This window comes from Eumetopias jubatus, unplaced genomic scaffold, assembly GCF_037043125.1.
Source record: "Eumetopias jubatus isolate StellerSeaLion01/CBP00866 unplaced genomic scaffold, mEumJub1_p1.0 scaffold_15, whole genome shotgun sequence".
In the NCBI taxonomy this organism is placed as follows: Eukaryota; Metazoa; Chordata; class Mammalia; order Carnivora; family Otariidae; genus Eumetopias; species Eumetopias jubatus.
In genome coordinates, this window is record NW_028274821.1 from 75,783,654 (window position 1) to 75,801,217 (window position 17,564).

The window sequence follows — 17,564 nt, forward strand, 5'->3', positions numbered from 1 at the left end:
CGATGTGTGGTACGAAGGGGTGGAAGTGTTCCGAGTAGACCTCCATTCATTTGGTGATCAGTGTGTCAGTGTTTAGAAACCCACCCCTTTTCCAAGCAACCAAGGTCATGTGTCTGCTCTGTTCTGCCTTTTTCCGGTTAAGATTCTCATCCATAAGGCATATAAAGTATGAAATTTCGGGCTTCCAATTTCATAGCTAAGCCACCGTTTCTGTGGAATGCTCCAAAACAAAAACAAAAACAAAAACAAAAACCTTATTATAATTACGTATGAGTGAAGAAAATTAGGAACTAGGAGGCAGAGGACCTTCACACGAGGATGCCTGCCTTGCCCCTACAGCAAGAAGGCTCCAAAGAAAGTTTTATCTTCTTTTGTGTAATCCACCAAAGAGATGTCACTGACGTTCACCATCAGCTTGTCCCCTTCCTGCAAGGAGAACATGGCCCCTAGGTAGATGGGTTGGAACCAGTTGCTCCCTACTTCACACACGGACTTGGTCCCCATTAGGAGCTGGGTCGGCTCTGGGTAGCTGTCTGTTACCTTAGTGATGACCACGATGATGGAGTCTGGCTTGTTCAGTCGGCTCACTTGGTGGATTTCACCACACTCAGATGTGGTTCCTCGGAACGTGACCTGGGAGTAAACAAAGTAGTCTCCTGACTCTGGGATCACCAGGAATTTATTTGTGTAGTTCATCCGGTTCTTGGTAAAGGCCAAGCCAAGTTCATGTTCCCAATGCAGAGCCGGAAACTGATTTTTCAAGGGCTGTGTGGGACTTTGTCTGACAACTGCAAAGACAAGAGAGAGGTTTAATTTCCTTGTGTCAGAACCTGTGGACTTTGCCAAAAAGAGTCTCATATTATTTTCAGAGTAAAGTGATTGAATAAAACCAACAGCTGACAAGCTCCTTGAGGAGGAATGAGTGGAGGAGGTGTAAGCAGACACATACTTTTGTTTGGAGAATAGCATCTTAGGGGCAAAAGACTTCGCCTCTCTGAGCCCGAGTTTTCTTTCCTGATCATTTAGAATTTTACCTGAGCTCTGTGATCTTGGAAAACAGTGGACGTTAAGAAATCTCACTCTTTGTGTTTCGGAAAACAGCCCATTGCGATCAACCTCTTCTCCAAATGACTTAGACCAAACTGGTGGGTGCCCTCCCCCCTTGGGTACCTATGGCAAGACCAGACACCAGATCCTCCAGATCGCCATTCTCTGCCTCATAAATGATCAGCTGAACTGTACTGTCCCCACTGATCCATGGGAACATAATGCTTGTTTTTTCTTTTTTAAAGATTTTATTTATTTATTTGAGAGAGAGAGCACGAGTGAGAGCAGAAGCAGGGGGAACAGCAGAGGAAGAGGGAGAAGCAGACTCCCTTCTGAGCAAGGAGCCCAATGCGGGGCTTAATCTCAGGACCTGAGCCTAAGGGCAGCCGCTTAACCGACTGAGCCACCCAGGCGCCCCAACATAATGCTTGTTAACCCAATTTTGGTTAAGCTTCTCTTCGGCCTCCAGGCTTTGGTCTGCCCTCAGCCTGGACCAGCAAACAGTCTCTCCTGAGAACGGGCTGGCCTTCGGGTAAAACATTGTCTGACGCTAATACCTTTATCCCACTTCTTTCCACCTGGTTCTTTCTAGCTTTGTTTACTCCTTTCTACAAAAGGAAACCCCTTTTTGCTTAACCCTTGAGACACTTGCAGACCTTCTGGCCAGAGCATTCTCCCTATTGCTGCTGATTTTCTTTCTCCTTTCTCCCACTGTGCAATAATCTTTTTGCACGAGCTCTCTCTTTACTAAGTCAGGATTTGTTTTTCATTTGACGTATCTTTCCTTTTTTTTTTTAAGCGTATAAAAATACCCATGGAAAGGATTAAAAGGGATGGTGTGGGGGCGCCTGGGTGGCTCAGTCGGTTAAACGTCTGCCTTTGGCTCAGGTCATGATCCTGAAGTCCTGGGATCGACCCCACATTGGGCTTAGTGGGGAGCCTGCTTCTCCCTCTCCCTCTGCCCTTCCTCCCTGCTTGTGTTCTCTCTCTCTCTCTCCTTCTCTCTCTCAAATAAATAAATAAATAAAATCTTTAAAAAAAAAAAAAGGATGGTGTGTATAAAATCCCCAGCTATTAGGTATACCCTCTAAACTGCATTCACTTTCATTAGCCTTTTGTTTCAGACATACCCTGCTACAAAGAGTGGACATTTTAGGGAGTTGGATGTTCCCTATAGCTCCCCTGCAATGCTACGGCCCAAAGTTATTGAAATTCAGACAGTGATTAATAAAAAAATCAACATGCAGGACAGATATTGGAACCAGAGATCCAGAACATTCTGGAAATGCTTCTCTGACACCAAAATACAAGCTGATGTCATTGGCTTGTGGAGTGTAAGGGACCAGGGCTCTGGGTCACTTCAGCTCTATGGCCATGTAACGTTTTTAATCAGTGATGTAGGTCCCTTCTCTCTGAGTCTTGATTTCCTGTCCCTGAGCTAGAGATAAAGCCCCTTCCCCGTCTCATTTGGAAGATCAAGTGAATAGAGGAGACATGGACATTTTTATCATGAGGCTGGCTATGGCAAGTACTCAATACATAGTCACTTTCCCCAAATAAGCCAGCATCTCTCATCTTGACAGATTAAAAAATAAGCCTATTTCACTGTATATATTTTTATATGTTCTTATGTTTGCATTGTTTACAAATATACATTATATACTTGGACATATAAATGAGTGCTTTTATGAAGTATGTGTATCGCAGAAAAAATGAATAGAACCAAACCATTGATTTCAAATAAGATAATCTGCAGTAAAACTAGTATGTTTTAGGAAAATAAAAGCATATTTTAATTTCCTACGGTGGCTTTGGAAATCCATAGTGGTCCCCGCTATGTGCTATCAGCCACCGTTTGGGGATAGGTTATCTTTAAGAAAATATTTAGCAACTTTCACACCCGGTGGCTGCCTAGAAATCTGGTTCCTGGATTTTCTTAAGCATCTTTGCCGATGCTGACTGGACCCTGGATTATTTTGCACAATGACACATGTTTAGAATGCATGTGGTCTCTCTGGCCCCCCCACCCCGCACTCAGTGCGCCCTGGAGAGCTTTGTTGCTTCTTTGTAAAATCTCTGAAAGGCATTTTTATTAATCACTCCTGATCATCTCCACTCCTTCTTTGTGGATGATGCAGTAGATTAAAAAAATCCTCTGGGATGAGGCAAAAACAAAAAAATCATTTAGTCTCTAGACAAAGCGAGTTTTGTTGAACTGGTATGCAATTCGCTGTGTCAACACGGCAGCAAGTGGGAGTTAGGGTACGAAGTAGGTTGTAATGGGAACAGTGCAGGTCTAAGAGTCAGACTCAAATCTCAGCTCTTCTGAGTCATGTATATGATTTGGGACAAGTGACTTGACTTGTCAGAGCCTCAGCTTCCCCCCTTGTTGGGCTGATATGCAGATCAAATGAGATCACGGTTGCAAAATGCCTACCACAGTGCTGGTACACATGAGGAGCTCAGTGGAACCTAGATTCCCACCCCCAGCTCCCCCATTCAGTAGGAAGAAGGGTGATATCCTCACACTCTGTTGTTAGGATTTTTCCTGCCCAGCGTGTTCAATCTCTCCCATTCTTAAAGGCAAGTGGTAAGTGACTAGTGACTTCGTGTCTGTCTGGTCCTAATCCTCATTCAGGACTCACCACAAACACTTGCCTCTTGGTCACATGTAAGTCACATGTTTGGGCCCTGGGGATAGCCCCCTGTGGGCTGCAAATTTTCTTATAGGTCAGGAGAGTATGCTTGCTTTTAACTCCTTAGGTTTTCAATGGGTTTTTAACACATATTTGTGCACAGTCTTGCTCTTTTCTCTGGAGTCTTAGATGTATATGCAACTCCGGGCATCAGATGTCAGAAATTTCAACAGTGGGCTTGGGAAACTGGCCAGCTGGTGATATTATGAGGCCGCTCTGAATCTCTTCACATCAACAAAAATTCTTTGCAAATGTCTACCTGAATGCAAATGTCCAATCACTTCATCTTGAATGGGGTACAGATGGACTTGATACTTTTAGCAGCCCAGGGGATCTTTCATCTTTGACCAGATTCAGAATTATATGAATCTCTGAGTCTGAGTGAAGACGTTTCTGAATGCCTGAGGGTGTGTATGAAAGAGAGAGACAGGAGAGGAAGGAAGAAGGCTGATAGAATCTGAAAGAAAATGCCCAAGAGCCATGGGCCTTTGGAACCCTTAAGGGAGGACGACATCTGAAAACCCTCCATTGAGAGGAGAAGTCTGTGACCAAGGTGTGTGGTTTCTGGTTTGAAGCTACTAGAATAAGTTTTGACAAACCCTCTGAAAGAAATCTTGGGCCCATGGCCCATACATGATCCCCTGGAAAACACACCAGGGAGAAATACCTGTCAGGTGTGCCCTTGGCTTATCCCCACCAGCTCCGGAAATTGCATCTGTAAGGAAAGGAGAGAGATGCTTTGTGTGAGTCAGAGGGTGGCTGGAGTGAAGACAGGATTTTTGGAGTTGCATGGTGCCTACAACTGGAGAGAAACATTCCTCTCCTTCAGCTTGGTCCACTGTGGATTGTTGTCGTTTTCCCAGGGACAGAGAAGCCTCAGGAGAAAGAGTCTTGAACACAAATGAATCTTGGCCCGTAACTTTGGGCAAGTTTCCAACCTGCCCAAGACTCTGTTTTCTCATTTCGAAGGTGGGCACATCCCTTGCTAGCATGAATGGAGAGTGCTCAGCATGATTCCTGGCACATGGCCGATGCTCAATGAACTCACATTACCCTTCCCTCCCTGCTACTGCTTCAGGGGGAGCAAACTGACGTTTGGCCTTATTCAAGGTCCCTTTAGCCATATCCACCGAAGCGTCTGGATGGCCTAACCAATAGGGTAGGGAGGGGTAGGATTAGGCATTCTTCTAATACTTTTATAGGAATTAACTGATTTAATCCACACTAATCTGAGAAGGTAGGTACCATTATAGCCAATTTACAGGTGAGTAAACTGAGACAGAGGCAAGTGACATTATTTGCCAAAGGCCATCACCTCCATAGGCCATATACTTGGACACAGCACCATTTTGTCTTTTTAGTGACTTGGGAGCAACCTCACTTCTCCTCTGGGTTTTCATCCCTCTGAACCTCCCTCATACCCAAACTACTGAATGCTCTGTTCCCCACAAGAGAAGGCAACAAATGCGAACACACTTACAAGCTCGCTGATGTGAGGGTCCAAACTCTTGCCCTTTTGAAGTCTATTGGAAAAGAAAGATATGATTCAGCCCACCTGTGGTCCTTTTGTCACCCAACCCCACAGCTGCCCATAGCAAGGGCATGATTAAGATGCCTCTGCTACCCAACCTGGGCATTCTGAGATGAGGGACATGGCAATGAGACTACTCGATGGAGGGGAATCTTGTGCCCAAGCGCTTCCCTTTCCTCCTCCAGCACCCCTTCTCTCTCCTATACTCATCTTGGAAGCTCAGCTTCGAAGTTCTGTCCTGAGAGCCTTCCCTGTTCTGTTCTAGGACACTCTGACATCTATTATTTGAACAAATGATGGCACTTGCTTTATTTTCTTTTGTCCACCATGATTTAAAAATTGGAACTACTTAAAAAAATGATACAGAAAAAGAAATAAGGGCTCTGGTCTCCTTCCCACTAGCCCCTTGTCTCCATGAATGACATGAAGACATGTCCATCCTTGCAATCCTAGCTTGCGAGCCATTTCAGATACCACATGGGGCAGGCAGGGCGGGGAAAGGGTAACTGCTTTGGAGGCAGACAGACCCGAATTTGAATCCTGCTGTCACCATTTATTAACAACATGATCTCGAGCAGACACCTTTCCTCTCTGAGCTCTGGTGCCCTCATTTGAAAAATGGGAACAATAACAACCCTAACCTCAGATAATTCCCACGTTTGAGATAAGGATCAAATAAGTTGTGTGAGTCAGGACAAAGAATGTGCAGGAAATGAAGGAATCACCATGTCTGAACACAAAGCTCAGGAGCAAAGCTAAGTCCTTGGCTTAAAGGGATAAAATCACCACCTTACATTTTACGGTTTCCAGGAAAACCTTCTCTGATATGATATTGACTCAATTCAGAGTCTTCTGATTGGGTTCTTGTAACTACATAGTCCCCATGGACAGTGATCCTCATGTCACCAGTTCTGTATCTTAGAATCCGTGTGTGTGTGAGATCGTACTTGTGAATGAGGAATCGTGTGTCCATAGCGTGTGACAGAAGACAGTTCTCGCAGTGGGGGACGTAGGAGCCGATGGGTTTTGTGTGTCTCCATGTCACTCTAGTGTGGTGCTGTGTGCATGGATGTCTCTACACGTGTTTGTGTGGTCATGTGCATGTAGCTGTGTCATAGCTCAGCAGGACTGTGAGCGGGTCTGTGATGGCAGTGACCTTGTTAAAGCCCAGACTGCCAGGCTCTTTTTATTCCCAAGCCATGCTACCTCACCTCCACTGGAAGGCTTCTTGAGGGCAGAGATCTTGTCTTTGAACGACAGACCCATTGTCTCTCCATTGTCTACTTCCTAATTCTGTGAATAGCAAGACAACTGCTTGCCTTCAGTGGCCAGGCTTGAAACTTGCTGCTTTCTCCTCCCACAAACCCAAGGTGCCATTGCTATTTTGCAATTTTTCTCATTCGTGCCTCCTCACCCCCCCACTCAGGCCTCAGCACACTGTTCTTCTGGATTCTCCCATCAGCCTCTTAACTGATCCTTTTGCATCTGGTTCTCCTTTTCTTGAAATCATCTCCTCACCCGCTCTCAGAGTGCTTTTTCTAAAGCATCACTGTATGGGGACACAATTCTGTCCATAAACCTTCAGTGGCTCTCCATGGCCTTCCAGACACAGGCCCAAATACTTATCTTGGCATTCAAGGTCCCCGTTGACCACCCGATTCTTGTAACCCACTATTTATTCCTCTCCGAGTACTCTGTGCTCCCGCCATGAGAGGCAACCACAGTGAATGATTCAAAGGACCTGAAAGATGCAGTAAGTGTAGCTACTTTCTGTTGAATGAGGAGTGGCGCTGTGCTATGCTACGCCCTTTGCACGCATCATCTCCTTCAGCGTTGCGACGATTCTTCAGGTAGACGCCATTCATACCCTTATATTGAAAAGGGGGCTCAGTCAGGTTAAGTAACTTGCCCAATGTCCCACAGCTGGAAAGTGGAGAAGTAGGACTTTAACCCAGGCCAATCCACTCTAGAATTCCTGTGCCATTGCACCTTCTCACTTCCGGACAAGCTCCCCCTTTGGTGAGGTGGATGGATGAGTACCAGCAGCTCCATGCACTGTGACAGTAGGGGAAACACAGAGCTCAAAAAACAGGAACCCAGCCCAGAAGTGGGGGAATCAGGGGAAATTACTTCTGAAGTTGAGTCTTACAGGTCCCACAGGAATTAGCCAGGTGATAAAAGGTAATGACCATTCCAGACAAGGCTAAGAGCTTGTGCAAGAGTACAGAGGCCCAGCAAGGCATGGGAGCAGCTGGGAAACTACAAGGATTTCTGCTGCCAAATGAACCCATTCAGCATAGGGTCGTGAGTACAGTTGCTTTGGAAAACCTAAACCCAATTGATGCAACTACTTGTCCAGCATCAATAACTTTGATGGGCTTTAGGAGTGGGGTGGGGTGGAGAAGCAGCCTAGAAATGAGCTTATTCTGTAGCCTGTTTCCTATGCTGTTCCTTATTTGCTGTTATCAGAGCTGATAAAGAATTGGTTTGTGGCAGGCAGAAAGCTGAAGGGGAAGAATTGGGAGAGCATGGTTGCATCCTCTTGTGTATGAAATGGTACAGTCCTGGCTGGTCTTCTGCTTCATTTAGTACTCTGCTGAGAAATCTTCTCGAACATCTGCTTATTTTTGTCTCAGCAGACACTCAGCTAAAAGACTGGAGCATTCCCTTTGGCTCAGAGTCTCGCTGTCATTAGCATGTATCTGCGATGTGAACACATTTCCCTCTTTGCTCTACTGGATTTCTATAACTTGGGCATACAGTTATTTTTATGTGTGGTTGGATGCGTATGGATCTTAGTGGCCTAGAATCTGCTATACATCTGGAGCCTGTGATAGTGCCAGTTAGCAGGTGTTGAAGACCTCAACAGTCCAAGAGTCCCCAAGAACATCAGCTGGGACTCTCTTTCCAGGAACAACATCTAAAGCCTTCCACTGCTGCTTCCCTTAATAATGCCTCCTCGTGGGAGGAAGATTTTTGTGATGGGAAGCAGGAATGAATGAAGAGGATATTTGAGACGAAGAAACAGTAGCTTATTTGGAGGAAGGTTTATGCATTTGAGCTGGCTCGATGCCTGCTCTCAAGGTGACTGTTTGCAAGAGCTTTTCGCTCTCAAGTACAATCCAAGCTGCCTGTGGGCGATGACCTGACCTGTCTCTTGCTCACCACCAGATTTCTGGTGCCTCAGACCATGCCTGGCACTTCTGCCGGATTACCCAATCAGCACTCAGTGACTTTTGCCCGAGTTTGGCAATCCAAAAAACGAAGAAAAAAAGACCTTTTGATTTTACAATACATGCCAAGTTTTGAGTTCTTGTTTAAATTTTAAATAATTAATTTAACAGTTAAATGGCCATAATCTTTTAGTTAGTGACACCTCCAAGTTTTTCATCAGGCTTTCATCATGGCTCCAGAAATGTTTGTGGAAGGTTGTGAGCTTTGGCCAGGAATCAGAGACAGAAAAGGCAAATGTGGATGCCTGTGGGGATTCATGTTAGTAGAATAGTGGGGCACCTGTGGCTACCAGCATTGGTGAGCCCAAGCAAAGCAAGCTGGTGCTTTTTACGCCTTAGTTTCTATAGGTCAGGGGATTTTTCACTCTTGTTTGAGTTTCTTTCTTTTTTCTTTCTCACTTTTTTTTCTTTTTTTTGTATGCTGATTGGTAATCCCTGACACGTTTTTGGAATTACTCTAATACTTCAACCAGGGAAGGAAGAAGGATGGAGGGTGGGAGACCGCTATCTAGTCGAGTACTCCCCGGGGGCCAGGTCTGGTACTGGGGTTTATGTGTGCTCCTTGCCTACCACTCCAGTTACTCTCCAAGGAGTAGTATCACCTTTTTAGAGGCTTTATAGGCCAAAGGTCAAAGGGCATCACCTTTTTAGAGGCTTTGTAGGCCAAAGGTCAAAGAGTAAATGGAGGGTCTGGGATCTGAACCTTCAGACCAAGTGCAGACCCGGGCGCATATCAGAAGCCCCATAAACATTAGCTGAGTACACACCATGGACCATGGAACCCGAAGCCAGATGATCTTTGAGATTCTCTTATTGGCATTTCCCCAGAAAAAATCCCTTGAGTGTATTTTAGCTAATGACCCATTTAGCCTTTCTCCCATGTCCTATACCCACTGTCTAGTATATTCATAAACAGGAAGAGAGATCTGTTTCTTGCCGTCATAAGTGCTGCAATTGCAAAAACATCAATGTTTTATGACCCATAACATCTTCCCAGCACTTCTAGGAGAAATACACAGACCATTGCCTCCTTGTTTTTGGCTTTCGCTTTTCTCTGTTTGTACTTGCACAAGGATAAATCCAGCCTGGAAATGTTTTATTCCAAGGCCATTTCAATTCATTACCCTCCTGGGTACACTGGACGGGGCTTCAAACCCAACATTCAGAGGGGTGCAGAGCTGAGCATGTGGTGTTGGCAGCCAAGCAAATGTGGGAATCCCAGCCCTAGGGTTTCCTAGCAATCTGACTTTGGTATGTCACCTAACCTCAGTGAGATTCTGTCTCCTCATCAATGAAGGCAGGCAATCATGCTTTCCTCCCGGAAGCATCGTGATGCCTAAGGAAGACCACACACATACAGTGGATATCCAATTCACCTTCCTTCTTTCTTTGGGTTCAGTCAATATTTATGGTGCATGGTGTTGGTTCTGCATAAGTTCCCTTTGGTTTCACCACTTCGGTGATACGCAGAAGCCATCCTTGGGTCTCTTTATGACCAGCGGCAGATTTGGATCATTTAGGAGCTCTGGACGGCCTCCTCCTTCTCCCAGCAGAAGAGGCTTCCTCCGTCTACAGCTGGCTTCTGGACTTCTGCCCCTTCCAGTGCAAAGGGCTTGAGGGAATGGAATGTACCCTCCATGCATTTCAAAACCCACCCTTGTTACTGCAGTCGGTGGCTGGGCCTCATTAAGGAGACCAGGCTGGGAGATGACTTCTTACAGCGTGTGGTCCATCAGGTGAGGACCCGGGAGCTCCCGGTGCTGGGCATGGAGTAATGTGTGTGTTTATTTATTCATATATATATATTTTTTAGAGCGGGAGAGAGTAGGGGAGGGGCAGAGGGAAAGGGAGAGAGAGAGAGAGAGAGAATCTTAAGCAGGCTTCACGTCCAGCGTGGAACCCGAGGTGGGGCTTGATCTCACGACCCTAAGATCATGACCTGAGCCGAAATCAAGAATTGGATGCTTAGCTGACTGAGCCACCCGGGCGCCCCGTGTGTGTTTATTTTAACAGGTGAATGAATGGATCCTGGAGTCACCAGCTTGGAGCTGCCGCAGATGTTTGGGATTCATGCCCACAGCGGGCTCACCCTGCCTTCACACAACTTCACCAGTTCTGGGCTTCTTGCCCTTCACCCCCAGCCTGAGCTTCTGGGTGAGCTGGCTTCTCTTCCTGGTGTGCCAGGACTCTCGGAGGCCAGAGCAGGGGCAAAGCCACCTAATGCTCTGCGTTTTGCAATTTCCAGAGCACTTTTTATTTTAACCATCTGCTTGTTTTCTCGAGACAACCCTGAAAAGGGATTGTCAGAACCGTCCCCGTTTCCAAAGAGGAAACAGCCCGAGTGAGACGAAAAGGCTACACCCAAGATGGAGCAAACAGGGAAATCATGTCTGTTGAGCATCTACTTCATGGCATTAGCTTGCCGACATCCTCTTTCAGAATTCTCAGCACGGGGCTATGAGGGAAGTGTCTTCACCTCCCCATTTGACAGACAGGGAGCGGATGGCTTAAGGAGGTCAGGTACCCTGTGCATCCCTTCCTCTCTCTCTCTCCACCCAGCTAACAGTGAGTGCCTTCTGTGTGCCAGGAACAGTGAGGTGCCCCCAGGGGAGGAAGGAGACTCGAATTTATTGAGCACTTACTACATGACAGGCACTTTTTAGGGAATCCTTATTAAATGCTCCTGACCACCCCAAGAAGTGAGTGATTTGCTGGGTTAACACCACAGGCAGACCAGCGTGGTCGGCTTAGGAGGAAATTTTGAATCTGAACATCACACTCAGTGCGACTTTGGGCACATGGCTTAGGTTTTCTAAGCCTCAGCTCATCATCTCTGAAATGGAGATAATCGTAGCACTTTCTTCATTGTGTGATTTCAAGGACTAACCCAGATGAGATATTTAGTAATAACAGCAAATGTATCACACAGACGTATGTGCCAGACACCAGGCTAAGGGCTTTATAGGCCCGATCTCATTTACTCTTCTCAAAACCCTGGGTATGAAGAAGCTTAGAACAGTGTCTGGTGTCTAATAAGTTATTATAAGGTCACAGCTGTGGGTGGGGGGGAGCCATGGCATTCCCTCAAGCCTGCGCAACTCTGAAGCCTCAGCTGGCACCCCTATGGGGTCCTGGATGGAGACCGGGGTGGGGGTGGGGGTCTCAGGAGCAGGTGTGTAGGGGAGAGGCGAGCAGAGATCAAGGGCTAAGAGCCTTGCAGGGCTTTTCAGGAAGGGGTGAAAGTGAGATTGCAGGGGAGCAAGGAGAATCTGGGGCGAGCATGCAGGGATGCCAGAAGCAGCACGGGAAGGGAAGGACAGAGATGGGGCAGTGGCGCAGTCCAAGGAAGCAGCGCCTCGTGGCACCCCTGCCAACGTATTGCACAACACTTCGGGCCCGCTCTGCCCCAGGCTGGGGGCTGAGCCAGCACGGTGCATTGTGTCATGCCTGGAGTACAGACCCCGGGTGAGCCAGAGCAGTGCCTGGGGAAGGCAAAACCTGGTCTCCGGGGACCTGTGAGCCAGCGTGGGGTCCATGCACCCAGCCTGAGGGCAAGGAAAGCCACTAAAGGCCCAAAGAAGGCCCAGGCCATGGTCAGTGCAGCTGGGTAAAGAATGGATTGGAGTGTGGGTTATCGGTACAAGACCAGGGTGGAGAAGGAGGTGCGGAGGTAGCTCACAAATATCAGAGACCAAGAAAGGCCCTCCAGCACCCAAACCTGCTCTCTGACCTGGTGATGGCGGATTCCAGAGCAGGTGGGGAGGGTGACAGGTATGACGTAATGTCCATGAGCAAGGAAGTTCCTCAGTCGTGATAATGATAATTGCTATCATTTATTAATCTCCTACCTCTTGCCAGACACTTTAAATACTTTATTTCTAAGTATTCCATTTCATACATAAGGAACCTGAAGCGCAGGGAGGTTACGTAACATGACTAAGAAGTGGCTGGGCCAGATTTCAAACTGATTTTTCCAACACATGAATCTATCCGACATTCTCCAGGAGTTTGATGATCCTAAAACATTTTACTCTCCCTCTCTCTCTCTTTTTTGTAGATGTAACATACACATTTTGTGCAAAAGTGGGTAAGTTTAAAAATGTCTCTCTCTTTCACCTGTCACCCAGGTCCCCAGGCTAGATGCTGGCAGAGCAACCAATCTCTTGTCCTTTTCTTGACATAATTTATGCATTTATAAACACATTCAGAACAGTGAATATATAATATATATATATATTTTTTAGAAAATGAATGTCCCCAATTCTATATACTGTTATATACCTTTCCCTCCCCCACTTAATTATACATCTTAGAGAAATTCTCCATCCTTACATATAGAGATGCGTCATTTTTTAGAAACGGTGGCAGCTGCAGGCTTTCACTGCACGGAGCCACCAGGCTGTATTTAATTGATGTCATATCTATGGACACTTCCCCTAAAGGTAGTTATCCCAAACCTTTTCAAATCTGATTGCTGCTCTGCAAGCTTACCTGGGTAAGGATTTTGTCACATTGAGTATTTCCTTACACAACCCCTGAAGGAAGAGTTCAGTTTAAAATAGATATATAATTTTAAGTTCTGGTCACTGTTTTTGTTGCTGCTGATAAGACCCTGGAACATTCCTACACCAATCGCTGTTGCTTTTTGGTAGTTGCCTGGCGTAACCATGATGATCACGTCCCAGGAACCAGGTGTGTAACTCTCCCCGCGTTCCCATCAGACAACCTGTTCCTGCACTTGCCTTCTTAGCATTGCCAGGGTGTTAACATTGGCATCCTCTTTTGGCAGAAAAGGAAACAGATTCAAAGAAAGGAAACCACATGCCTATTTTTACCCAGCCAGAGGTGGCTGTGCTGGGATTCAAACTCAGATTTCTACGAGCCGCGATATTTCAGTTATGTCCACTCACACTCTCCTTGGTGATTTAGCTTTCCCTCTTGAATCCTATCTTCCATCTTTTCTGAGCTGGTTATTCTCCATTAGCCCCCTGGAACCTCTTTTTCCCCTTCTTGGCTCAGCACTGTGTCCCGAGATGCTGGGCACACTTGCTTCCTGGCTTTTGAGCCTGACTTCCAGTTTGGCCGGTGGGATGAGAGGCGGGGAGAGGAGCGTGGCCAGCTCTCCCGTCCTTCTTCCTGCTCCCTCCCTGATGTTTGGCAGGCAGGCTAGCCCTCTCCTACGTTTTCCTTCTCCTTGGGTTCCCTGAAAACCGAAAACCGCTCCCTCCATCTGCCCCCTCCATCTGCCCCCTCCATCTGCCCCCTCAGGCCAAGAGGTGATGACTGGCTTCCCATCATTGCTAACCCCAGGATGCTTTCAGCTCTTCAGTTCCCTTTTATCTGTTTACATCTCAGCAAGTAGACTCTTCTTTGAACCCTTTTCAGACTCCTTACACATTCTTCTTTAAACTCTCCTGTTTGAATGGACCAGATGTTTCTTTTCAGGACTCCGATTGCTACATGTGGCTGCACCTCACCCCTATTTCCCTTTCTCTTCTTCTGATGACCGAGAAATTCTACAGTCTGGCCAAACCACGACGCTACGCTTCTCTGCGTTTCCGCTCTCCAGGGAGATTGCTTGAAGTGTCGCAGAATGAACTATTAGCCTTTTCATTTCTTGAGTAGCTAAGATAGGACAGGCACTCATGCCTTCCCTCGTGGGGCTTCCTGTCTAGTGACAGCTCGTGTCTCCAACTCTCTTCCTGACAGGGCAAGTCACTGGCCCCTCTGGACCTGGCATCTCACCACCAAGGGGTGGTGACTGGCTTCCCACGGTTGCTAACCCCTAGGTGCTTCCAGAGCCTGATGGTCTTCTATTTTTTTTTTTTAAAGATTTCATTTATTCACCCGAGACACAGAGATACAGAGAGAGAGAGAGCGAGCACGAGCAGGGAGAGAGGCAGAGGGAGAGGGAGAAGCAGGCTCCCCACTGAACAGGGAGCCTGATGCAGGGCTCGATCCCAGGACCCAGAGATCATGACCTGAGCCGAAGGCAGACGCCCAACTGACTGAGCCACCCAGGCGCCCCCCTGATGGTCTTCTAGATCAAGAAAGGCGTTTTTTTTTGGCATCTGCTGAAATAGGGGATCTCAAGACCACATTTTAAGCAGAGGCACTGTTTCCCTCTAGAACCCCGGAGCGTTCAGGTTATTGGAGGCCACTCAGTGCCTCATTCAAGAATAACCGTCTCTTCCTGGCTAAAGCACAGACTTCCAGAACACCGACTAGACACTGTGGTTTGGCTTCGTAGAAATCAGCTCCATGGTGGCCTGGAGGTCACAGCCTGATTTGCCATGCCTTGAACTTCTTCTCTAACATGAACGGCATTTCTGGGTTGTCTGAATATTTCTATGTTTTCTGAAAGATGGCATGTGGTCGTGGACGCCACCATCTGAATCAAGGTCTGTTTGCTGACCCTGAGGGGGTGGGGAGAGTTACACATTAGCCATGGCTTGCTTGCTCTCTCCTTATGTTTCTGCTTTGAAGTCAGCCAGCGTTGCTGAGAAGACAGGTTTCCTGGTAAACCAATTGAAAAGCCTGTTTTCTCCTCTGGAATTTAATACTTGGGACTCAGATGAAATCTGTCATCACAAACCATTCAGGTGTGTGTGTGTGTATTTATAAAATGGTATTATTTGAATGACCCTGTCTTCAGTCTTCAAGATTTTTAATATTCCTACTCCAGAATAAGTTTCGCCTTGACACCAATACCCCCCACTTGGAACCATTGTTCTCTCTATACCTTATATTCATTTTTGACTAAGCTCCTCTACCCTTAGCCCCCAGCAGGATCTGAGAAATAGACAACCAGGCAAGAGGTTCTTTCTTGAACATTGAAAGACAATATTTCTAAACCCAAGAAAGGGGGTTGATTAAATAAATTATAGCACATGCATATACAGGACTATAATACAACCATCTATATCATCATGCTGCTTTGAATTTACTGACAATAAATAAAATCATAACACATTTGGAGATTCAAAATAATCTCATCTTATTAAAAAATACAGAATTATATTCCCCAAGATGTCAGTAGTGGTCACCTCTATGTGGTTGTGGGTAAGAAAATTATCTTCTTTTCCTTATCTGTGTTTTCTAAATTTCTTCAATGACATGTGTTAGTTATGCAATTTAAGGAGGCTTATTATTTTTTTTAAAGAAAAAGAATGTTCCCAGATTATCGGTACATGATGATTACAATTATCTAAAAATATGTTATTGGAGATTGTTCCCATAGAAACGGAAAGAGGGACAATTCATCCCCTGGCATTACTGAAGATAAACACCAAATCGGATCTCTCTAGCCCTCACATGCTGCTTCCTTTGCAGGGGAAGCAGGGAGCAGGGTGGGTCAAGGGGGTCTGTCCAGAGCTGCAGTGCCCACCAGGTGCCTGCAGTAGGTCCCCGGATCCCCGGGTCAGGGCTTACCTGGAACACACAGGCATCTCCTTGGGCCCGGAGCTGGCCCACGAGTAGGTAGGTGGTGAGTCCTGCCAGGATGGGGAGCGATACCAGGCAGCAGGTGAGAGCCCAGCGCATGCTGCTCCTGGCTGCCAGCCTGGCTCTGGCCTTGGGTGTGCAGCTGCCTTCCTCGGGCAGCATTTCCACACTGGCTGTTTCCCCGAAGCCCAGCCCCAGATTCTCCGCCATCCTCCTGCTGGTCCTGAAGCTGGCTCTGACTTCCCCTGGGCAGAGAGACCCTCCATTAAATAGAAGACAAGCTCTCACAGTGGGTGCATTAATCACTGCCTACTCCTCCCCCCCGGGCCTCTCCCCTCCCCACTCCACAACACACTGGGCCCTGCCCTGCTAGGGAATGCACCGCCTACAACAGAAACCAAGTTTGGCTTTAAAAAAAAAAAAAAAGAAGAAGAAGAAGAAGAAGAAGAAGAAAGCTTTCCCGAGTGTATTTATATACAGTGTGCTCATGTGCTCCTTCATTCGTTTACAGAAGGAAGTTAGGAAAGTCCCTGGAGGAGGTGAAAAAGAATCCATCAAGTCAGTGGGCAGGGCGAATTAAAATATAGCTGTCCCTGCCCTGGAGGCCTGCCAGCCAAGCCAGTCTGGGGAGTGTGCTGCTTCTGGAAGTGAAAGTGAAGGATGGGGAGGTGTGTGGTGTGGCTTGCAGACTGGGAAATAGAAATCATGTTTGCATCACCACTTTGCAAAATGCTGCCAGGCCCTCTGTCTTTTTTGAGCTTCATAGGAGCTCATTTTCCTTGAGCAGCTAGGAATACTGAAGTTCTGGAAAATGAAGGCACTTGGCTTTCGGTCATCCAGGGATTAAGACAGAGGAGCCAGGAAGATGGTCTAGTTCCTCTAAATCACTATTTGGGGTTCTTACTTCTATTACACATCCACCTGTGAAAGGAGAACGCATACCTAACCTGAATTGACCAGTTGTCTAAGCAAAGAGCATGAGGTCATAGAGGTGACTGTCCATGAGGAGAGGACATTGACTTTTCCTCTCTGATTAGTTCCAAGTTGATTGAGCACAAGTGATAGGCCTTGCCCACAGTTGGGTGTGTATGGGGGCCACATTTATTAAACATTTCCTCAGTGCCAGTCACTATTCTAAGAGAGTTAAATGTACCAGTGAAGTTATTTAATCCCGAGATAATCTTTTGACATAGTAATATTATTATTCCCACTTGACAGATAACGACACGGAACCATAGGATTGCGGCTCAGGTCAGCCGGCTCCGGAGTGTCATAACCATTACACTAGGTTGCGCGTGCTGCTATATTATGCACGTACACGGATACCCACACCCAGCATGCCCAGGGAGAGGCCATCCTTTCCAGTTAAGGGTTGGGAAATCTTCCTGGAGAAAGACGTGGTGTTGGAACTAGGCCTTGAAGCTTATGGAGGGTGAAGTTGGAGAAAAGTAGAGGACCCTGCAAAAAGATGGGTAAAAGAAATAAGAAAGCTTAAGGATGTCCTGTGGCATGTGGTGGAAACCAGTCCGACTCTCACCTACATTCAGTTGCTACTTCTGCTTATTTCACAGCCTGAGCCTTGTGGTCTACTTGGAAAGGTGTTTCATGACCTGG

At 46.7% G+C, this 17,564-nt stretch overlaps 1 protein-coding gene across 1 annotated transcript; it reads right to left on the reverse strand.

The window, feature by feature from the left end:
- Nucleotides 1-333: 333 nt before the first annotated feature.
- On the reverse strand, nt 334-16,232 carry TNFSF15 (TNF superfamily member 15). The gene is made up of 4 exons (XM_028107970.2): nt 15,939-16,232; nt 5,224-5,266; nt 4,411-4,458; nt 334-788 (listed from the first exon to the last, which is right to left on the reverse strand). The coding sequence occupies exons 1-4, from the start codon at nt 16,158-16,160 to the stop codon at nt 334-336; spliced, it is 768 nt and encodes a 255-aa protein (XP_027963771.1). The 5' UTR covers nt 16,161-16,232.
- Between the last annotated feature and the right edge of the window lie 1,332 nt (nt 16,233-17,564).

Excerpts from the sequence above, each read along its gene's own strand:
- TNFSF15 (XM_028107970.2), bottom strand. The coding sequence starts at position 16,160 with ATGGCGGAGAATCTGGGGCTGGGCTTCGGGGAAACAGCCAGTGTGGAA. Across the intron at positions 4,459-5,223 it reads ACCCTCACATCAGCGAGCTT|ATGCAATTTCCGGAGCTGGT; the intron begins GTAAGTGTGTTC and ends CTTTCCTTACAG. Across the intron at positions 789-4,410 it reads GCCAAGGGCACACCTGACAG|TTGTCAGACAAAGTCCCACA; the intron begins GTATTTCTCCCT and ends TTGTCTTTGCAG.